Below are 24,399 nucleotides of genomic sequence, written 5' to 3' on the forward strand. Positions count from 1 at the left end.
AGTTCCACATCTCATCCTCTCCCTTGGAAGTTTTCCTATTCTTTATCTCCCTGGGAGCATGGACCCAGAGTCATTATGGGGTGAAGAAGGTGGGAGGTTTGTTTTCTGTAATTGCTTTTCCAATGGATATAGGCATTGACAGGTTGATCCACACTCCCAGCCTATCCCTATCTTTCCCTACTGGGGCAGAGCTCTAGAAAGGTGGAGCTCTTGGGCATATTGGTGAGGTAGTCTGTCCTAGAGCATCAGGCTAACATCATGGTAGCATCTGCAACTTGATGTTTGGAGCATGTATTTCTTTGCTTCCTCCTTTCTTGTGGGGCTCAGTTCAGTAGTTTTTGTAAGATGGGGTTAATTGTGGAAAATTCCTTTAGTTCTTGAATATTTCAGAAAACCTTTATTTATCCCTCATATTTGAAGGATACATAATTTTTAAGGATACACTGTTCATGGCTGGAATTCCCTCTCCTTTAGAACTCTGAATATGTCATTCCACTCTCTCCTTGCCTTTAGAGTTTGTAAAAAGAAATCTGATGAAAGTCTTATAGTTCTGCCTTTGTATGTAACTTCTTTCCTTTCCCTAGCAGCCAGCACTTTTTTTCCTTTTTGTTGACATTTGATAGGTTTACAATAATGTGACTTGGTGTTGGTCTTTTTGTATTTATAAATCTGGGTGATTGTTCTGCCTCTTGGATGAGAATGTTCTGATGGTTTCCTAAGTGAGGGAAGTTCTCAGGTAAAATTGCTCTGAAAATGGACTCTGGGCCTTTGGCCTTGTCCTCCTCCTCAGATATACCTATCACTCTTATATTCACTGTTTTGATGGAAATCTGTAATTTCATAGAGAGTTCCTTCAGTCTTTCTAAACCATTCCTCTCCCTCATCTTTGAATTGAAAGAGTGGGATGACCACTAAATCTCTTCTAAATTGGAGAATATTCTTCTGAGTGTGTGGATCTACTTCCTAAGCCTTCTACCTGGGCATGGATTGCATCTGAGGTGTCTTATACTCCCTGGAGTTCTGTCTGAAGCTCTTCTTTTAAGATGTGAAGATTCTTAGTGATCTCTTTTATAAGTTCCTCTCTCATGTGTTTTAATTCCAGAGTAACATGCTCTTTTAATTCTTGCTTAATTTCCTGGAGGATCCTCATTTAATGAGCTCTATGTAGACTGCCTCTGGAAGTCACTCTAAATCAGTCATTCCTTTGATTTCCTCAGTTTCATTTATATATGGCTGATACAGCATAGTTGGCTGTTTATTTCTGTTTCTCTGTTTGCACATTTTTTTTTCCCGTTGGTTATTGATGGCCAGCAAGTGGTGTTATGGTGATCTCTACGTTTCTCTTGTTTGTATGATCTGTGGCGGGTGGGATGGGGTGGGTGGGGTGGTTGCTTTGGGCTGTCTTATGGTCACAAATGCCCTGTTTAATGTTGTGTCCTTGCCTTAAATTCAGAAGGCTAAAGCACCCCTGAGTCAAAGACTGAGAGGTTTTAAGCCCCTGTCTCTTTTCTTCCAACAATAGAAACAATGTTACTTGTTTGCTGCACATAAAATAAAATTGCCAAAATGGTGCAGCTCAGCACCAGTGCCACCCAGAACTCTGATTTGACTTTGCTGTTCTTCAATCTGCGTCTGTGCCCCTTTTCACTTCAACCACATGTGAGCACCCACCTGAGGCTGCATATTATGACTTCAGTTGGGTCTCTTATTATATTTATTTGTTGTCTTAGGAGGAGAGATGATTTGGTCCCAGTTATTCCATGGTCATGCCTCTTAGAAGCCCTATCATTGTATATTTCAATCTAAAACATGTCAACTGACTCACCAAGTTCCTGAAAACTTAAGTAACCGGCCTTATATATACATACAAATTCACTCTGGCAATCATATGTCATTTCCTTCACATTTTCTTTTACTTTATTTTTTTATTTTTTTAATATTTATTTACTTATTTTCCCTTTTGTTGCCCTTGTTGTTTAACATTGTTGTGGTTATTGTTGTGTTATTGATGTTGTTATTGTTGGATAGGACAGAGAGAAATGGAGAAAGGAGGGGAAGACAGAGGGGGAGAGAAAGACAGACACGTGCAGACCTGCTTTACTGCTTGTGAAGTGACCCCCCCTACAGGTGAGGAGCCAGGAGCTCGAACCTGGATCCTAAAGTCGGTCCTTGCACTTTGTGCCAAGAGCACTTAACCCCCTGTGCCACCACCCGACTCCCTTACTGTTTTTTTTTTTTATGTATAGTACTATTCACACCTGTTACCATGAACAAGGAACCAATTGAAACTTTTATTCTCACCTGTGGGGGTAAAGCTTCAAGTGTGATCAAGCAGGTCTGCAGGTATTTCTCTCTCTCTCTCTCTCCTTCTCTAACACTCTCTCAATGATATCTTCTTTCAGCCTCTATCAAATAAAATAAATACATAAAGCTTAAAAAATGTGCTACTACTTAAGTAAGCACTATTAAATAACTTGTCCCCATGTGCAGGGGGAAAAGCTTTTGCAAGTGGTAAAGCAGTGCTACATGTCTCTCTCTCTCTCTCTCTCTCTCTCTCTCTCTCTCTCTCTTTCCTCCTATCCTCTCAATCTCTGGCTGTCTCTACCCAATAAAAATATAATAAAATAAATAAATAAATAAGCCTGGCAAGGAAAGTAAGACACCTGTATTCAGAACATTATGAGTCACTAGACAAGGAAGTAGACTCTAATTTCATCTCAGGTGGTTCACTTTCTAACAAAGTCCCAAAACCTAGATATACACCAGTTTCTGTGAGAGAGAGCATATCTTCACACGTATCTATAAACTACTGCAAAATATATGCCTGAAAGCAGAAGTGCACTAGAGTTTGCAGTGAGTACCCCCCTAACACTTCCTCTCCACTATTCCAAGCTTTGGGTCCATGATTGTTCAACAATTTGTTTGGCTTCATTATGTTAACTCTCTTTTCAGTCACCAGGTTCCAGGTGTCATCAGGATGCCGGCCAGGCTTCCCTAGACTGAAGACCCCACCAATGTGTCCTGGAGCTCAGCTTCCCCAGAGACCCACCCTACTAGGGAAAGAGAGAGGCAGACTGGGAGTATGGACCGACCAATCAACACCCATGTTCAGCGGGGAAGCAATTACAGAAGCCAGACCTTCTACCTTCTGCAACCCACAATGACCCTGGGTCCATGCTCCCAGAGGGATGGAGAATGGGAAAGCTATCAGGGGAGGGGGTGGGAAATGGAGATTCGGTGGTGGGAATTGTGTGGAATTGTACCCCTCCTACCCTATGGTTTTGTTAATTAATCCTTTCTTAAATAAAAAAATTAAAAAAAGATAAAAAGAAATAAAAGTAGGTACCATTTGCATGGATTGGAAAAAATTGGCATTGTTAACATAAGTGTGCTTTACAGAGCCATGTCCAGATTTAATGCAATCCTTATCAAGGCTGTATGAAATTTCTTTGAGAGAAGAATGAAAAAGATAAAAATTGGTTTAGAACTAGAAAAGACCTAAGATTGGTTGTTTGTGTGTCTCCACATTCTTCTTATCCATATTTTTAAAAGACAAATTTTCATTTTTTTCTAAGTTGCTTAGATTAGTTGACTATATATTTTGAGTTATGATGTTTTGGTATTTTTTAAGTAATAGATTTTTTTAATTTAAAAATGTAATTTATTGAATAGAGACAGCCAGAAATTGAGAGGGGAGAGTATGATAGAGAGGGAGAGAGATGGAAAGACACCTGCAACATTGCTTCACCACTCTCAAAGCTTTCCCTTGCAGGTGGGGACTGGGGAGTTATGACTTTTTGTTAGTTATGCTATGAGTTGAGTTTTAGCTGATATTTCTTTTATAACAACTTAAAATATACATTCAATCTTTATCCTGGTTATATATGTCAATTATTTCTACACTGGGTTCTGCTTTTCACATAGGTCCTAAGAAGTTCTTCCTTACTACAGTTACAGGGGTAGTTAATTTACAAAAAAAAAAGTGTGTGTACATACTTAATGTTTATATCCTACCCACACATACTACAATTAATACTATCTTAAAAAAAACTTTTAGAAACAGAAAAGATGTGAGTCAGGCTGTAGCGCAGCGGGTTAAGTGCAGGTGGCACAAAGTGCAAGGACTGGCATAAGGATCCCAGTTCAAGTCCCCAGCTCCCCACCTGCAAGGGGAGTTGCTTCACAAGCAGTGAAGCAGGTCTGTATGTGTCTATCTTTCTCTCCCACTCTCTGTCTTCCCCTCCTCTCTCCATTTCTCTCTGTCCTATCCAGCAATGATGACAATAATAACTACAATAATAAAACAACAAGGGCAAAAAAAGGGAATAAATAAATATTTTTTTAAAAGAAACAGAAAAAACGCTCAACTTTGCACTAAAAATTTAGTTTTCCATTTTATTCCAATACTTAAAATTTTATTTTTTATATTAAAATAAGCCTATAGCTTATTTTATGTGTATAAGGTAATATAAGAATCAATATCTTGTTTTTTATTTTATGCAAGAAAAACAATAACTAGTGCACTGATATGTGCAGTGCCAGAGATCAAACTTAGGACTTCATGCTTGCAAAGCTAGTGGCAACTACTTACTAAGAGGCTACTGGGCAGGTCATGCAGTGGCATACCTTGCTAAACATTCATATTGAAGAGCAAAAGGACCCAGATTCAAGCGCCTGGTCCATACCTGCATGGGGAAAGCTTCAAGAGTGGTGAATCAGGGCTATGTGTGTCTTTCTATATTTCCCTCCCTCTCAATTTTTCTCTCTGAATAAAAGTATCTTTTTAAAAAAGTTATTGATTTCCATCACAGGAAATTGAGTTTTCTTTTTTAAAGGAACTAGTGATTACTCAATAGTTACTACCCAATTTCTAGTAGAGTCTAGCACATAGGCAAAAGGAAATAAATACCAATGTTTTTGACTTTGTGCATAATCTTTTTTTAATATTCTTCAGGAGCAAATATATTAATTTTAAATGTAAATATAAAATCATAAAGCATTATAATTAACCTGAAAACAACACAAAGAATTTTCAAATATTCATAATACTCCAAATATTGTGAATATTTGGAATATTGAAATACAGGAAAAAATATTTTGCCTCTTCATTGCCTCAAGAGAATAAATTATGAATATGAATTGAATCCTCTGGAAATTTCCTTTCTGTTCTTCTCTTTCTCTGTCTCCTTCTTCTCCCTCATCTCCTTCTCCTTCTCTTTTTTCCTTCTTACCAGTGCGCTGCTCATCTCTGCCTTATGGTAGTGCTGGGGCATGAACCTGGGACTTTGGAATATAGAGCATAAATGTCTACTTGCATAACTACTATGCTGTTTCCCCAGTCCCTGTGGAAATTTCCAAGTATGTGATTCTGAGATTCATGAAAACTGCTTCTGAGAAAGTATCAAGACCCAGATTTTGCTATAATTAGTTAGTGACATGACCCACTTTTCCTACATCAAAAAGAAAAAAAAAAAAAAAGATGGAACCAAAAAGACAGCTGTGCCATGTAGGAGAAATGGGAATTTAAAAGTATTTGTTTCCTTCTGCTTATGTGCCAGATACTGGGACCACCCTTTTAGCAAGTGGGTGATAACCAGTATTAAAAACAACTCTAAATTCTACTCATGTAGAAAGCAGATTTTTTTTCTTACCATCATTGCATAAGTGTGGAGGGAGCTCTGAGCAAAGGGAACAGGTAAGATTGTTGGAGTTCCAACTTGCACAGCTGAGCATGAGAGGCTGCATGCTAATTCCCCAGGAACATTTGTCCCCAGGCTGAACCATGCTGGTACACTCACTTCCTTTCCTTTCTCATCATGAATACATTGTTAAAGCTAGAGAAGAGCTGCTTGCCTCCTTTTGGCCATTAAAGTATCCAGAGGAATATGTCCAACACAGTTTGTGTAAGGGCACGCACATTTCATAATTCTTCCCTGTTCAAAGTCATAGCCCCAACCGCATGTGACCAGGGAACACTTAATGCAATTTAGAATGTGGCTAGGGTGACTGAATGACTGAGTTTTATTTCCTCAATATTACCTTTTACTTTATAATTTTGTTTTAAGTAAACATTAACTTGTAGGAGTTTGTAAATTAATATCTGGATGCACCTCTCACCCACCCTCCCTAATGTGAACATCACACACAACTATAGTGCAGCAATGAGATCAGGAAATTTTCACTGGTAAAATGTACAGAAATTATTCAAAATCAGTAGTCATCACACTGTGCTCCTCCAGAACATTATTTTGTAAAATTTTGTTTGTTTTCCTGGAAAGAATACTGAGCCACAGAACTGATTCACCTATATAGATTCTAGTAACTGTCTTTTAGAATAGATGGTTCTTACATAAGGGTCAATATCTGGAAGTTTTTCCCAGGAAGTGGTGACTCCAAAAATGGAGAATTGTGGAAAACTGCTACTATGTCACTACTGTCTATAATTTATCAAATGATTCATGTTTATTTTATGAAAAGAAAATAGGTATAAAAGGAGATTGTGTGAGTATGTCTTTAATTAATATGTTCAGTATACATGGTTATGAAATTCTGTTACTGAGTTAAAAAAATCTTACTTGCAATACTTATACTTGTAATTTATTTATTTACATTTGCCCAGAGTTGCTGGGGCTCAATGCCAGCACTACGAATCCACTGGTCCTGTAGTCTTTTATCCTTCCCCTTCCCCCATCATTCTTTACTCAATAGGAAAGAGAGAAATTGTGAGGAGAGGGGTGACAGAGAGGGAGTCAGACAGAAAGACACCTGCAGATTTGCTTCACAACTTGTGTAGTTTTCCTCCTGCAGGTGGGGAGTAAGGGCTGGAAGAAGGATCCTTGAGAGGGTCCTTGTACTAAGTGCTATGTAAGTTCAACCGGGTGCGCCACTGCCTGACCCCCAATACTTCTAACTTACTATAATTTGGCACTCCAATAATGAGTAAGGGTGAGTACAATTATACTGAGTTATAAAAAACTCCATAAAGCCATGCTTGAGAAACATCACTTTCACTAAAGAGCTCAAACAGTGTGAATATAGCACAACTCACCTGATGAGATAATCTAGGGATTAATGGCTGGATATGAATACAGAGCCATGAATTGAAGTATCCAAGAAAGTAGCATTGACATGGCCTTGAAATTGAACTACAAATATGTACAACACTGAGAAGCTGCAACTGGACTCAGGCTAAGAAAAGAAAAGCCAGGTGACAGTTAGCTACAAGAAATTGGCTATTATCAGTTTTTACCAACATGTCATCTCTACCTTAGTTCACAGAGTCAGCACCAAACCCTCAGTTGTTTCGGTTTTTAATCCCAGTTCTTGACTCTTGGCAGTCCATGGTCAATCTGAATTCAAAAGGGCCACCACTGGCTTTTCTTTTATTAGCCTGAGTCCAGTTGCTTTCAAGATCAAAACTTATGGTTGACATTGAGAAGAAACAACAGAAATGAAAAACACAAAGTAAAAATGGAATGGGTCTGGTGTTGCACAAAATTAAAGGACTCAGCAGGGTAGGTAGCTTTCAAGTCCCAGTGAATGATGATGGAGGGCTTAGGCTGTGGGTAATTTTTTTTTTTGTAGAAAATTGAGAAAAGGGAGTCGGGCGGTAGCACAGTGGGTTAAGCTCACGTGGTGCAAAGTGCAGCGACCGGTATAAGGACTCCCCCTGTCTGTCTTCCCCTCCTCTCTCCATTTCTCTCTGTCCTATCCAACTACAACAATAAAACAACAAGGGAAACAAAAGGGAATAAGTAAATAAAACATTAAAAAAAGAAAATTTAGAAAAATTTTATACATGTACCAATACAACTTTCTTTATACATTTAAAACTATACTTTGACAAATAGACATCTGTTTAATTTAAAATCATGAAATAACCCTACCCCCAATATAGATATTTTTCTTGGCCATAGCCACATATAATTGAGACAATTATAAAATATTATCATAAACTAAACCAGAAACATGACTGGATTCATTATTCACTTTAACCTGAGGTGGTCTATTTGTCCCAATGATGTTATTAGTGGATTGCATAATATCTAGCAGATAAGGTACAATACGATTTGGAAAGAAAGGACATTAAGTCATTACAAGCATTGAAGAGCAGTGACTGAGGCTGTTGTGATCAAATGCTCTGTAGGAAAGTCACACACAGTAACTCAGACTGGCTTTTCCTTTTTGTTTTTTTTTATAAAATAAATCTGTGAAGCCGACGAACACTACCCAAATACACATTTTTATTTCCCTATCAAAATTATGAAATCTTAGACTTTCTATCTTTTCTTTTTTGCCTCCATGGTTACTGCTGGGGCTTAGTGCCTGCACTGTGAATCCACTGCTCCTGGAGGCCATTGTTCATGGTGAATTTGTTGCCCTTGGTTTTGTTACTGTTATTGTTGCCATTGTTGTTGTTGTTGGATAGGATACAGAGAAATCGAGAGAAGAAAGACAGAGAGGGGGAGAGAAAGAGATCTGCAGACCTGCTTCACTGCCTGTGAACCAACCCCCCTGCAAGTGGGGAGCCAGGGACTTGAATTGGGATCCTTACAGTCAGTACTCAGATTTGCCACCATGTGGGCTTAACCCACTGTGTTCGAGAATCTGTTTCTTTTTAAGTGTAAAATATAGACTGAAGTAAATGCTAGTTAGTGACCTAGCATTAAAATGGAGTATGTGTATAAATGAATACATATATCTAGAGATACTTATTTTCCCACAGGAACAGTGACAAATCATTCACCTTGTCTTCAGAACAACTCTTATACATATGGCAAGACAGTAAGGGCACAAGTGAATTACCCAAACCATTAGGATTTGGTTATAGACTGACTGAGTTTTATGATAGATAATTATCAGTGGGATCTGGCAGTGGCACACCTGGCTAAATGCACACATTACAATGAGCAAGGACCCAGGTTCAAGCCTCTGGTCTCCACCTGCAGAAGGAAGCTTACGACAGGTGAAGCAGGGTTGCAAGTGTCTCTCTGTCTCTCTCCCTCTCTATCTCCTCCTCCTCTCTCAATTTCTCTTGGTCTCTAATAAATATAAATAAATACATAAGATTTTAAACATATAATTATCATTGAAATAATGATATTTACAGAAATGAATGGAGTCCTTGATTAAAAAAAAACACCTATCTGCTAAGAGTTAAGTCTAGATTGTGTTTATTTACATATGTAATTTTTTTCTTTATTGGGGGGATTAATGGTTTACAGTCAAAAGTAAAATGCAGTAGTTGGTATATGTGCAGAATTTTCTCAGTTTTTTCTCCTTTTTATTGGACAGAACAGAGAAAAATTGAGAAGGAAAGGGGAGATAAAAAGGGAGAAAGTTAGACATCTGCAGACCTGCTTCTTCACTGCTTATGAAGCCCCCACACACGGGGAGGGGGTTGAGGCTCAAATTTGGATCCTTGGGCTTGATAATATGTTCAAGTAACTGGGTGTGCCATGAAACTGCCCCCTAGTTTTGCTTTTTATGTGGCAGGAAAGACAGAAAATCATCTCCTTTTAAAGACTAAAAATGCAATGGTACAAATAGCAATAATTCCTGGTTAAAAAAAGAAAAAGAAGAAAAAAAAAGATATATGTGAAGCATTTCTCAGTTTCCACATGACATTCTAACCCCAAGCCTAGGTCTTCCTGTGCCATCAACTGCCAGGACTTGGACATTCCCTCCTGCCCCAGTGTACTTTACTTTGGTGTAATGCACCAACTTCAGGCCAGGTTCTGCTTTGTGTTTCCCCTTTCTGTTCTTATTTTTCAACTCTAAGTGTAATATCATTCCACATTCATCCTTCTCTGTCTAACTTGTCTCAAAATGATTCCTTCAAGCTCCAGCCAAGGTGAGGTGGAAAAGGTGAATTCACCATTTATACACATAAATGTTATACAACTACCTTGCTTTGAGACACCATGCTAAGTTTCCCTGCTTAGGCCTCACCTTGTGAAGTCTGTCATTTCCATCATGATCATGCACATCTGCTTGGCCAGTACAATGATGTCATTGCCGCTGTCATCCCATTTTGCCACTTCAGCATCCAGCTTGCTTTTCTCTTGGTGGAATATCTCCACCTGCTCAGCTATTTTTGCCTTCTCCTCCTGGGGCAGCTGTGCCATGATAGCCTGTGTGGGTTACAGAGAAAATATGACTAATAGTGGCAAAGGAAGTACAGGGAGTAGGTTGACCCTGTCTTCAGTTAATGACAAAATCAGACTCTGACAGGGTTTACAAGCTTCCCTACCATTCTGTAAAATATATACTTAGCCATGACAAGGCAAAAGAACAGATTGGTAAGGTCCTGAGACTCCCCATCCCACTCCCACATATAAAAACAAAGAGTTGGTGCAAAGGTACATGCACACTGACATTGACAGTAGCAAAACTTTTCTGTTGCTTTGATGACATATGTTTTTTCAAAAGAATCTATTCTTAAAAAATTATTTTGTCTCAGGAAAATTTTACCAGATGAAAGAATGCATCTCTTATACCACTGAAGTCTGCTTAGAAAGAGGAAAAAGAAAAAAGAGAGCAAGAGAAGAAAGAAAAAGAAAATAAAATTATGTCTGTTGCTGGGAAGGAGGAGAATTTAAAACAATATTTGAGCATCTATGTGGCATGAGGTAGGAAGACCTTCTATAAGTAATAAAAAATACTGTGGCTATATTCCAAAAAAGCTTTCTAGAAGGGCAAATTCATAGATGGCATGCCCACCTCAGCCCTCTCCTCCCTCCTCTGTTAGAGACCCTGTAATCACTATGATGACCTTTGGGTTGATAGATAGAGATATTTCAGTAGGATAAAACATAGAAAGGAAAAGTAGATTTTCATTATTTATTTAGAAAGGGAAGAACTACAGTGGAGTCTTACTGATATTCATTCTTGATTTTCACATTTTCTAATTCTGAAATTTGTGTGTAACCCCCAAATCAATAACTGTCATTTTGAATCATTGTCAGATACAAAGCTGCACAAATACTTGAGTCTTGCAAAACATTAGTACTAAGATGATACTAAACAAGGCAGTTCTCCACTTCTCTGTCTCTTACTTCAGCTCTCAACATGCATGTCTACATGTCCTGTCTGCAGTCTATTTGGTGAAACATTTTCCATATTCCTATAGCTTCCTTAGTAATTTACTGTTTAAAATGGCCCCTAGGAACAGTGCTGAATTGCTATTTGGTCATCCTAAGCACAAGAAGATGTTGATGTTATCTGAAGAAAAAAAATGCAACTTAGATATGCTTCATTCAGGAATGTATTATTGAGTGATTATTTGTGAGTGCAATACTAATGAATCAAAAGTATAAAATATGGTTATCTGTCCAAAGATATTCATTAAAAAGATGATACAGCATTCAACCAAAAAGAATCTTGAGATTACTTTCAGGAACCTAGCCCTATATTTCTCCTAAGAAGCAATGTCTCAAGTAGTTACTAATCAAGTGTTCATGGTGAATTTATGAAACACAGATACCACAAATAAAGAAATGTGAAGCACCATTTGCTAAGTAAGGTCTGAATGGAATGGTAGACATCAATCCATTGTATTTTCATAGAAGCACGGGAACTCTCCTTAATAGGCAGGGGCATGTACATCAGCATAAGTCTTCCACTGATAGTGGGATACATGCATTTATTCAGAAGACAGGAAGGACATGATTTGGAAATCCTACAGCTTTGGAAAAAGACTATTTATATATCAAAACCTTCTAAACTGTTAAGCTCTTCTCCACTTAAGGGAATCATTTAAAAATGAAGTTGAAGCATACTGTTAGAAATACTATGGCTATGAGCTCTCACAAAACAAAAAACAAAGAAAAACAACAACAAACAGGCATGGCTTGATTTTGACTTGGGTTTAGACATCATTGATAATAGACTTTTTTTTTTCTATTACTAGAGTTTTTGCCAAGGTTTAGTGCCTTCACAAGGACTCCACTCTCCCCAAAACTCCCTTCCTTTATTTTCTGACAGAGATAGAAAGAATAGAGAAGGAGAGAGAAGTAGGAAGAAAAAGAAATACTTGTCCCACTGCTCCACTCTTCATGAAGATTCCCTCTTGCAGGTAATAGTGACCTGAACCCCAGTCCTTGCACATGTAACATGTGCACCCTACCAGGCTATATTCTTCTTCATATAGAATAATAAATATATAATTACCTCAAAATATATGTTATGGTGGACAACAAATAAAATGATTTGTTTTTCTTGTCCTCAATGAAAAAAAAGCATGAATGTGAATATCATTAACATCATGTTTCTATATTATCTTCCCATCATAATAACATTGAATAAAAGCAAATATACTGGGTACGGTGATATATATGAAAAAAAAAAAAAACTCCTATATGGAAAAAAAAAAAAAAAAACTTAAGCCAAGGGTCAGGGGATAGCTCACCATGCATAGCACACACTTTATCACTATGCAAGGGCCTGATACTATCAATACATGGAAGCACCACAAACAATACTAAGGGCCTATAGGGGCCTAGAAGGTTCTTCATATGTGTGAGACTTTGAACTTACTACCCAAAACTTCATTAAAAAAATCTGTTTACTTATAAGATAATATAATCACAACAATCTCTATTTTATACATGATGGTACCAAATTCCAAATAAATTAATTTCCTAATAAACCGTTGCAATAATATTCAAACCCAGGAAAGCTAGCACCTTTCTTAACATCTAAGAATAATCTGAACACCAGGCACAATCATGCATTTTCCACACTCTACAGTGGTCCTTGGGCTTAGGTGTGAAATCTAGTTGATATCATAAACTCTGTGTGCCAGACTGAAATTTCTGGAGCCAAGCTTTCAACTACCATTAGCAAAAGTTATCTTTGATTTGTATAAAGGAATATTGACACTAACAACTGCCCAGATATCCCACATAATAAGGCCTATGAATCTCCATCTCTGCATGTATTATTACTTTATATAAATAACATATGAGTTTCTGGAAGTACACGGCACATGTATAAATACAAATTATAGCATATAATTTAAAATCAGACTGGTATAAATAACATGTAATTTAATAATATGTAATTTAATAAATAATTTAATAAAATGTAATTTAAAATATAATCATTAAAATCTATTTAAAGGTAATTAATAGATAAAAGGGATTGACAAAAATCAAATACAACTTTGTATGACATGTATTTTAATAGTAATAAGGCAGCTATTCCACTGCATTTGGCATAGGTTTGGGTTTATGGTAGTTAGATGTGCAGTTTTTTCTAGAAGTATCCCTAGTGATCCAATGCTGACATAAATGCACTGGCCCATTCTGTTCCAAAAAGGAATAAATAGGTTTTACTGACACTTCACAAGGCCTGACCTGCACTGTTTCTATCATTCACTAGGTATTTCCTTATAAAAGAATCTGTAAAACTTCTCCATGGACCTCTTAACCCTACTGAATATCAGTATTTAATAGGACCTCAAAAATCTGAATGTCTTCATTGAAGGTTATGCCTTTTGTTGTCATCTGAATCACTGAGTTTCTATGGTACAACTCAGAACTTGAATAATGTTTGTTCTCTAATTTCCTTTAATGCCTAACTTCCAATTTCTCTCTGGGCTTCCTTGGGGTAGGGGTTTTGATATCCTACAAAGAATAAAATCTCAATAGATATCTTTTGATATAGTGCTTAAACATTTTTCCATTCACTTATAAATATTGTTTGTGAGTACCGACCAGAACTAATATATTCTAAGGCATAATTCTAAAGAAAAAATGTCCTTTTCCAGGCACATTTGCAATAAAATATTTTTACTCCAGCAGTGATCACATGTAATGATGGCATGTGACTTGGATGCAAGTGTCATTACACTTGCTATTGCTTATGCAGCTATCAATGAGTCAAAGACTTTTTCTAAATATTCTTCAAATGCTCTTGGCTTTTAAAAATTCATCATTGACCTTTTCTAAAACTGGGATTTCAAAAAAGGTTATCTATAAACAGTAGATAACAAACTGTGAAATCTGCAAGTTAATCAAATTAAAATTCAGCACATGAGTTTTAATTAGGTTTTATCAATGTAACTCAACAGTTTGAAATGTTAACACGCTTATGTTGTTCTCCTAGGGGGAAAAAATGACACTGGCTACATTGAAGTTGGATATGATATATAACATGCAAAGGCTTATTCCCCCAAAACTAAAGGGATACAAGAAAATTTATTTTTATGTCTAGAGAAAAGGGAACAAAACAACTGGTTTTTTGTTTGTAGAATCTGACGTCTTGGATCTGAGAGTTTCTGATTCTTCTATTTATAATTGCTAAGTACAGCTTTCTACATGGCTAACCTGGCTGGTGTGGACTCAAAAATTGGGAGCATCAGAGATTGTAATCTTTTTTTAAAATAATTTTTATATTTATTTCCTTTTTGTTGTCCTTTATGTTTTATTTTTGTAGTTATTATTGTTGTTGTTATTATTGATGTTGTCATTGTTGGATAGGACAGAGAGAAATGGAGAAGAGGAAGGGAAGACAGAGAGGGGCAGAGAAAGACACCTGCAGACATGCTTCACAGCTTGTAAAGTGACGCCCCTGCAGGTGAGGAGCCAGGGGTTGGAACCGGGATCCTTACACTTGTCCTTGCACTTTGCGCCATGTGCGCTTAACCTGCTGCACTGCCACCCGACTCCCCCAGAGATTGTAATCTTAAAGATTTTCTATACTCGTACCAAGTTACTAGCCTTTCCTGTCAACTGCCAGGTGTGTGTGTGTGTGTGTTTGTGTGTGTGTGCGTGTGTGTGTGTGCGTGTGTGTGTGTGTGTAATGCTATTAATTCTACCTACTAAAAGCAAGCACACATCATTGACACACGCCAACAACACTTCAATCCAGAAACTTCTCTATGTCTCAAGGAGATTTTGATATGACAATTTCTCCAATCTAAAAAAAAAAGGTAAGCTGGAAGTCCCTGAGCTCCCAAAATGACAAGTACTAGCTTCTTAGCTTCTTAAATGAAGATCCAGGTAACATTAAGACTTTAAGTACATCAGTGATTTAAAGGAGACTTTTGTCCACTTGTACTCAATTAATATCATATTTAGAGGGGGTCCAGCGGTAGCACAGCGGGTTTAGTGCACATGGCACGAAGCGCAAGGACCAGTGTAAGGATCCAGGTTGGAGTCCTGGCTCCCCACCTGCAGGGGAATTGCTTCACAGGTGGTGAAGCAGGTCTGCAGGTGTCTATCTTTCTCTCCCCCTCTCTGTCTTCCCCTCCTGGCTATATTTCTCTCTGTCGTATTCAACAAAGATGACATCAATAATAACTACAACAATAAAGCAAGAGCAACAAAAGGGAAAATAAATAAATAAATATTTAAAAGAATTAAAATATCATATTTAATTAACAAATATACATAGTTAAAGAATGAGTCATTTAACTTTGAGCAAGCTTGAAAGAATTGTCCCATTAATTCAAGTAACAACATCAGCCTTCTCATATTACAATCACCATATCATCATCATCTATCTTTACCAATTTTGCATCATGTAGTGTTTAGATACGTTTTATCATGCATGTTCCTAAAAATATTATGAGGTAGAATGTTAGAATGTTATTCATTACACATAGCTACACAAGTTGATGAAAAGTGGATAGATGAATTCCACAGGTCAGTAATTGGCCAAGTCCCTATCTAAAATAAGGTCTGTCCCTAAGATTTTGTGAGAACTATGGCGATTAACATAGGGCACAGAGCTCCTCTGGTAATAGATGTGGTGTAGACTATAGTCTTATAATATCGTAAACCATTAATAAACTAAAACATAATCAAAAGAAGACTTATCAATTTAAAAATTATTTAACTGAAAGGAAATCATCTTAGCATAATTGCTTCATTTTACAAATTCAATATGATAAGCAACTTTATTAGGGAAATAATCATGGATTAAATCAAAGGAAAATTGCCACAGACAGCAAATAATTTTAAATATACCTCATGGAAAGCTCCATTTTTTTGGGGGGGGGTGGCAGTATTGCTGCTAGTGTTTTACTTAGAGGTGATTAGTTTGACTTTCAAGCATGAGTGAAAATGACTTAGCTTAAGCACACGTCCGTAAGCAATACATTGAGACCTTGTATGGACACAGAACTTTGGTGGAGGGTATGGTATGGACCTATACTTTGTAATCTTGCATGCTTATAGCACTTTATGAATCTCAAATAAAACATGAAAAAATAAATCAATCAGATCTGTGGGGCCACTAGACAGCTCTACAGCACACACTTTATGAAAACTGGATTTGAATTCCCAGCCGCAGCATAGGAGAAGCTGCACAGGAAGGGGAAGCTTCATAAGCAGTGTAGCAGTGCTACAATTTCCTTCTCTTGGCATCTTTCTTTCTCCCTCTCTATCTACCTCTCTCTGGGAGCAGTGAAATTGTTCAGAGTTAAAACCCTAGTGAAAATCCTGGTGGCAAAATACATAAATAGAATCGATATCACTAGCCCCCACTGCAGTGAAGGAAGCTTCAGTACTATGGCCACTGTCAGTTTGTCTGGCTCTCATCTAAAATATTGCTGTTAATAATAATAATAATAATAATAATATTGTTTGTGTGGCTATGACTGGTATATTCTATCACCAAGGTAAAGTGCCTAAGATTATTGTTGGCCAATTTGAACTGTGTCAGCCTTTGAAGAAGAGGTATGTTTATATTTATATTTATATTTTATCAGATCATGGTCTGACCACTTTCATTTTCTTTCCTGATATCTGAAAACACTAAAAAATAAGTAATTTCACTAATTTCATAATTTTAAATCAGTGTTAGAATTGATACTAAAACATGTTTTGGCCTTTTTTTTATAGATTAAATTATAATTTCCAGAGCTAAGGAATGTTTGTGAATTAGAATAGAAGATAACCAGGTTCTGTGAGAGAGAGCACATATCCATAAACTAGTGCAAAATATATACCTGAAAGCAGAAGTACGCTAGAGTTTGCAGTGAGTACCCCCCCCCCAACACTTCCTCTCCACTATTCCAACCTTTGGGTCCATGATTGCTCAACAATTTGTTTGGCTTTGTATGTTAACTCTCTTTTCAGTCACCAGGTTCCAGATGCTATCAAGATGCTGGCCAAGCTTCCCTGGACTGAAGACCCCACCAATGTATCCTGGAGCTCCTCTTCCCCAGAGACCCACCCTACTAGGGAAAGAAAGAGGCAGACTGGGAGTATGGACCGACCAGTCAATGTCCATGTTCAGCGGGGAAGCAATTACAGAAACCAGACCTTCCACCTTCTGCAACCCACAATGACCCTGGGTCCATGCTCCCAGAGGGATAGAGAATGGGAAAGCTATCAGGGGAGGGGATGGGATGTGGAGATTGGGTGGTTGGAATTGTGTGGAGTTGTACCCCTCCTACCATATGGTTTTGTTAATTTTTCCTTCTTAAATAAAAAATAAATTAAAAAAAAAAAGAAAAGAAGGCCATGAACAGGGGAGGACTGGTTTCTAGATGGAGCAACTGCCTTCATCAACTACAGATTTTGTCTCCTTTCCAATTTTCACCAAGTTAACATACTTCTCTGATCAAAAGTTCAACCATCTGTCATCTTAGCAATTCAACATACCCTCTTATTTCTGACTTACAGCCATAATTGCATGTCCCTGATTTGTCATCATATAATTACAAGCTAAAACTGGCTGACTCAGTAACAACTGATATCTACTGCAACTTAATCATACAAACATACCCCATAATGGGTTTCAAAAATCAACTAGAAAGTGCTGGATTGTCTCTCAGAGTATTTTGCTCTTACTATCTTGGACCATGGTCATCATTCATGTGGAAAATTCTGTGAGAAAAGACTATTTTTACATACTTACTGGGAGAAGAAATTATGTTGCTGGCAGGTGTAACCTGACTTTTTTCTCTCATCATAACTAATTTGATATTTATTATGAAAGAAAGCTGTGTGTAATGAAAATATTGTTCCTTGTAACCAGTTGGATTAATCATGCTATTTTTGTCAGAGAGGGATTATAAAGTAAGATAAGAGTTGTGTACACTGCCTTTTTCTTGAGAGAGGAAAAGAGAGAATATAAGTTTATGGATGCTGGACTGTATCAATACTGAGTTGCTATTTGTTGAGAAAATTTATCTAGAATTGATTAATGGTTGGGTGAATTACTCAAACTTATCCTTTTCTATTGACACAGCAGTGTTTGAGTTTACTAATTGATTGTTTTAGCTTTATGCCAACACAGGATAAAAAGACCCTTCATTTAATAACTTCTCGGTTTTCAATGTTTTGTGATTATCACAGCAGCTAAAAATGCATAAGAAATATTTAAAGAAGAGGGTTTCTTGTACATTTTCATACAGTTCTACTATCACCAGTCTATGGTCGGAATAATTTTTCTTTCAAAAGACAGTGATCAAAGTCAGCCTTTTAAAACTATAATATGCCACATGTTGTGTTAAATATTTGAAAATACTAAGCAATTATAATCTAAAAGTAATCCTCTCAAGTAAGTTTATTGTTCAGATACTTGCAGAAATTAAGTAATGTATAACTGAACAAATTTCTAACCTTTCACTTTACCATTAAAAACAATACCCTCTGAACTTAAAGCCTAACATCTTTAATGTTCTGATTTGTACTCTTCTATTTAAATATCAATATTGGTCAAAATCTGAATCATTCAGTTTTTAGAGAAGATTCTGATTACATAAAAGTATATAAGAGAAATTGGGCTATAAGTATAACCTTTCTTGACTCAACATAAGATTTCATTTTTTTTAAGTTCTCCTTATTATAAATTCTGATTATCTATTTTCTACACTTTAATAACTATAAATCATTAAAAATAAGAAGTTTCTTTAATTCCTATCTTCAGTTGTTACCTCTTTATCAACTTGATGCCTCCAATCCATTACCCTGAGTGAAACTTAAAGTATCCAGTTCTAAGATAAGCTATTTCTTCATTAATTAACTGTATAGAAACTAAATCTTTAAATATAGAAGAATTAAACTATACTTGTGTAAATAACAACTACTTTATAAATCACTGTTTCCTCATTATAGTAATTTGGAAAAGAATAAAATGACTGCAAATAGGCATGCTGGTGGTGGTGTGCCAATTCAGCACATACTAGCATGTTCAAGTAACCTCATTCAAGCCCTCATTCTCACCTGTAGGGGAAGCTTCACAAGTACTTAGGTAGTGCCATAGGTGTTTCTCTTTCTCTCTCCCAATCCCCCCTCTCTCACCTCTCAATTTATCTCTGTCCTAGCAAATAGAAGGAATAAAAAAGGAAAATAAAATGGCCTTCAATATTTTTTATGTAGGCAATGAGCCCCAGAGATAACCCTGGTGACAGAAAAGAATGAAGGAAGAAAAGAAGAAAGGAAAAAAGGAAGGAGGGAGGGAAGGAAGGAAGAAAGGAAGGCAGGCAGGCAGGCAGGAAGGAAGGAAGGAAGGAAGGAAAGAAGGAAGGAAAAAGATAAAGAAGAGAGAGAAGAGAGAAAGAACATTACAAAATAAAATTTAAAAAACAACAAAAAAGAGATGAGAATCTCACTCTTTTTGGTAATCCCTAATTCACTTGTTAACCTGCATCTGCCCTCAGGAAATTCAGCAATTGGATTGCTCAGATTACATGATCCTCTTAGTAATATCTGTATTGATGAACAGTACCACAGATATTTCAAAAATATCAGCTAGTATGGTCAGCTCTGGTGCTTCCTGGTCTATGTCTCAAATAAAGATATTTCTATTATATCTTTGTAAGTAAGTATTTATTTATGTTTTGCTTTATGTTACTCTTTGATAGGATAGAGAGAAATTGAGAGAAGAGAGAGAGATAGAGATGAAGAGAGAAACAGAGATACCTGCAGACCTGCTAACTGCTCATGAAACTTAACTCCCACCCCCCGTTGGTGGATGCCTGGGAACCAGCTGGGGTCTTGTACATGGTAACATGCATATTCAACCAAGTGCATCACCAACTGGCCCCCTTTTTTAGCACTTCTACCTTATTATAGATAGACCTAGGGCTAATGCCCTAGCTACATGTAATTAGTAGAGGAAAACAAAGTACCCTCTATTCTATGACTTTAAATCAATTTCAAAAAATACTGCAGAAAAATTAAGTATTAAGATCAAAAGTTCACTCAGTGGAGGTATACTGTCACTCATAGCTTTCTGTGTGGACAGCAACTTTGGAGATATCAAGAGCAACTATAGTACCAGTACTGATGTAATTATTAGGGCATTCATTCCTATATATCCTGGTTATTACACCATTGAATTATAATCTAATAATGATTTAATTGTACAATCAAGATCTCTGGGCTAGATGGTGGCACACCTGGTTAAGCGCACACATTACAACAAGGACCCAGGTTCAAGCCCCTGATCCTCACTGCAGAGGTGGGGGAGAGCATCACAGGTAGTGAAGCAGGGCTGCAGGTATATCCCTGTCTCTCTCTTCTGTCTTCCCCTCCCTTCTCAGTTTCTTTCTATCTAATAATAAATAAAACTATTTTTTAAAAGATAGCACAACAATCCATTATAAACATTAATGTTTATTTTGGCGTGGCTTACATGTATTAAATGATGGAGAGATAAAGCAGACTTAATTCAGAAGGAAAAATAATTGATAAAATGAAGGTTGAAAAAGAACAAAACAAAATACAGAGTGCTGCAAATAACCCTAGACAAGGGTTGATTCATGAACTTCTGTGCTCCCAAAACCATGGGATTAGAATCCCTTTGGCAGGAACAGCCTTTGTGGATCAAACCCAAGTCCTGACCACTCACCCGTGCACTCTGGCCTGCAATGAGCTGGTCATCTTCAGTCTGAACACTGGTCCGGCTGCGTACATCATAGTCCTCCTGCTCAAAGTCAGAGTCGTCCTCCAGTTCTTCTGGGGTCTGAGTACATAGAGGAAAATAGAGAGAGAAAGGAAAAAAAAGAATGTTTTAAATTCAAAACCTTCAACTCCATCCATTCACTTCATTTCAAAATGTAAATGGCCACCAGGAAAGGGAACGAGGGGGGAATAACACACAAGAGGTTACACAGGAAGGGACTGACTAGAATGACATCAGAAAGCACAGATTGTTCTACATGTTCAATAAACATATAATATTTATTAGTTCTTCCTGTGGATGTAAGCAGTCTAACTGAACATGCCTTTTAACTTCAGGAAAGGGTATACCTGTGTGTTAATACTACCGTATAAATCTCTTTTGAGAAAAAAAGACAGCATCCAGTGAGGGGGAGCAACAGTAGATATCAGAACTTGTGTTCATGAACTGCTGGGTTTAGTCCCTCACTCTATGCATGCTGGAGTGGTGCTCTAGTTCTCACCCCCGTGCCCCCCCCACACACATACAGAAAGATACAGATACTAAAGAAGTAAAACTTGAAAGAGATAGAAAGCAACAGCAAGAGGGAGTTGGGTGGTAGTGCAGTGGGTTAAGTGCAGGTGGCACAAAGTGCAATGACTGGCCATAAGGATCCCAGTATGAGCCCTAGGCTCCCCACCTGCAGAGGAGTCACTTTACAAGCGGTGAAGCAGGTCTGCAGGTGTCTATCTTTCTCTCCCCCTCTCTCCATTTCTCTGTCCTACCCAACAACAAATGGCATCGGTAACTACAATAAAAAAGGGGAACAAAAGGGAATAAATAAAATATAAAAAAAAATTTAAAAAACAACAGCAAGAAAAATATGCTTAAACATCTTCTATAATGCCCTCATTGCTCTATTCTAGCTCTTTTTTAGTTATAATGGCAAAAAGGGCTTCTGGGAAGGTGACTCTGGTTGAGTGCTTGACTTAGCTGGTATGAGATACACGGTTTCATACCTGCTCTTGAATGTGCCAAAATGATGCTTTGATTCCCTTTCATCCTCCAACCCTCCCTCCAATTGTCTTTCATGAGATAGACCTTTAAAAATATAAACAGGTAAAGAGGATACATCATCTCCAGGTAAAAGATATATCTGATGATATATCTGATATGGCCACTAAGCCATACAGTTTAAATTTGGTAATAGGGGGTGAGTGGTGGCACACTGGGTTAAGGTCACATAGTACAAGATCCAAGAATCTATGGAAGAATCCTGGATTGAGTCCCTGACTCCCTACCTGTAAGGGGGAGCGGTAACTTCACAAGCAGTGAAGCTGATCTGCTGGAGTCTTTTTCTTCCCATCTTTATACCTCCCTCCTCTCTTAATTTCTCTCTGTCCTACCTAATTAAAAAAATGGAAAAAAATGGCCTCTATGAATAGTGGATTTGCAATGCAGGCACAAAACCCCATGATAACCCTGGAGGCAAAATTAATTAATTGATTATTAATTAATTAATTTGGCAATTATATGTACAGAGCCAAGACTGCCTAAATATGAACCTTGTGTACTCATAGGTAAAATATTTTTCTTGGGGCAGGTGATGGTGCACCTCACTAAGTGCACATATTGCAATGCACAAGGACTCAGGTTCAAGCCACGTGTCCCCACCTGCAGGGGGAAAGCTTTGCTAGTGGAGAAGCAGGACTGCAGATGTCTGTCTCCCTCTGCACATCCCTATTCTTCTCAATGTCTGGCTCTGATTCCTCTCTATACAAGTAAAGATGATAAAAAATCAAACTTTTTCTCAATGTTGGTTTCCCACTTTATAAATCGGTAAAGATAACCATAGATATTTGCTGGGACGTTAAAGTAACAAACTATGTATAAGATGATAATAAGAATGTTTTAAGTGTTTTACTCCTATTATTATCCAGGATTTTAAAACCTAATTTTAAGTGTAGTTGTCAATTATTAAAGATACTAAAGATTAAATAAGCCACTCATAGACAGTGCTAATTTAACTAGAAATATAAAGTGAAATAGGGTTTACCCCCCCTTCCATTTTTTTAGATGAAGGCAAAGACGCAGAAAGAGAGGAAAGTAAGCCATAGAACCAAACTTTTTTCACTGCAGCAGTGATTGGACTCAAACCTGGGTCCCTGAGTTACACATAGTGAAGCAACATATTTTCAAGTGAGCTATTTTTCCAGTTATTATTATTATTATTATTATTATTATTATTATTATTAATCAGACCGAGGCTCAGCTCTGGTATATGGTGGTAGAAGTTGTTGAACCTGGGAGTTCTGAGCTTCAGGCATGAAAGTCTTTTGTATAAAATTGTATTTTTTCTCCACCTGTGAGATCATTATCTGTTTACTTATGATATCATGAAGTCCCTGAAAAGAAATGTGCCCACCACCATTGACATAATGAAAACAAAGTAATCTCTCTATCTTGTAGGAATTTGAGATGAGGAGAAATAAAAAAGGAAGAAATATATTTAAAGCATTAGTGACTGTAAAGTCCTCTAACCTAAGAAAAGAATCCAAGAGGTCTAATGGAACCAATATAAATTAAACCCAAGAAGGACTACATTGAGATAACTGAGTTGTCAAAAGTGAAATATGAACACAGAATTTTAAGAGCAACAAGGAAAAAAAGAATTTACAGACAAGAAAGCATCATAAGATGACGTATGGATTTTCAGCAGAAACTTTACATGTCAAAAGTAAATGAACTGACATTCAAAAACTTTAAAGAAACTATATACCAAGAATCCAATATTCATGAACCCCCATCCCTCACTGCCTTTTATGGGCAGTGGAGATAGCATAATGATTCTGCAAAAGACTTTCATGACTGAGACTCAGAGTTCCCAGGCTCAGTCCTTAGCACCAACATAAGACATAGCTGTAAAGTGCCCTGGTATTTTCCTTCTCATTGTTTCATTCAAAAATTAATTAATTTTTTAAAAAGAAGGAAATTGGGGTGAGGGAGATATCATAATTTTTTATGCAAAAAGACTTTCATGCCTTTGGCCCCAGAGTCCAAGCTTCATACCATAGGTCCCCACACCACCATAAGCCAGAGCTGAGCAGTGCTCTGATGTCTCTCTCTCCCACTCTCTCTCTCTCTTTGCATCTCTCTTTCATTATAATAAAACAAACAAAATATATACTTGATTAAAAAATAAATTTCCCTTCATTAAATGAATGGAGATAAAGTATTTTCCAAGTTAAACAACACAACACAAAAACAAAATAAACAAAGTAAGGGTGTCCATTATCACCAGATCTGAATCACAACAAATGTCAAGGGAATTCTTTGACTGGATATGAAAGAACACTGCCATATTAAAATGTGAACTTATAGTGTTGATCTCATTGACAATGATAAATATACAGTCTCAGATTTTGCAATGAGGCAGTAATCATTTGCAAATAAAGTGAAAAAGTTATATATCAAATCAACAATAACAACAATAATCTGGCATTATACAAAATACATGTAAATTATAAAGGCAATAAACAAAGTGGAGAAACATTAAAA

The 24,399-nt window shown here is 37.1% G+C and overlaps 1 protein-coding gene across 4 annotated transcripts in view; it reads right to left on the bottom strand.

The window, feature by feature from the left end:
• CTNNA2 (catenin alpha 2) overlaps positions 1-24,399 on the bottom strand; it is a 1,425,261-nt gene that overhangs the window by 52,688 nt on the left and 1,348,174 nt on the right. For all 4 annotated transcript variants that reach the window (XM_060187717.1, XM_060187715.1, XM_007531774.3 and 1 more), the window contains 2 exons: positions 20,812-20,925; positions 9,952-10,133 (listed from right to left, as the gene is read on the bottom strand). In XM_060187717.1, the coding sequence (XP_060043700.1) occupies positions 9,952-10,133; positions 20,812-20,925 (296 nt within the window). The remainder of the gene's footprint in view (positions 1-9,951; positions 10,134-20,811; positions 20,926-24,399) is intronic.

This window comes from Erinaceus europaeus, chromosome 3 (assembly GCF_950295315.1).
Source record: "Erinaceus europaeus chromosome 3, mEriEur2.1, whole genome shotgun sequence".
Classification (NCBI taxonomy): domain Eukaryota; kingdom Metazoa; phylum Chordata; class Mammalia; order Eulipotyphla; family Erinaceidae; genus Erinaceus; species Erinaceus europaeus.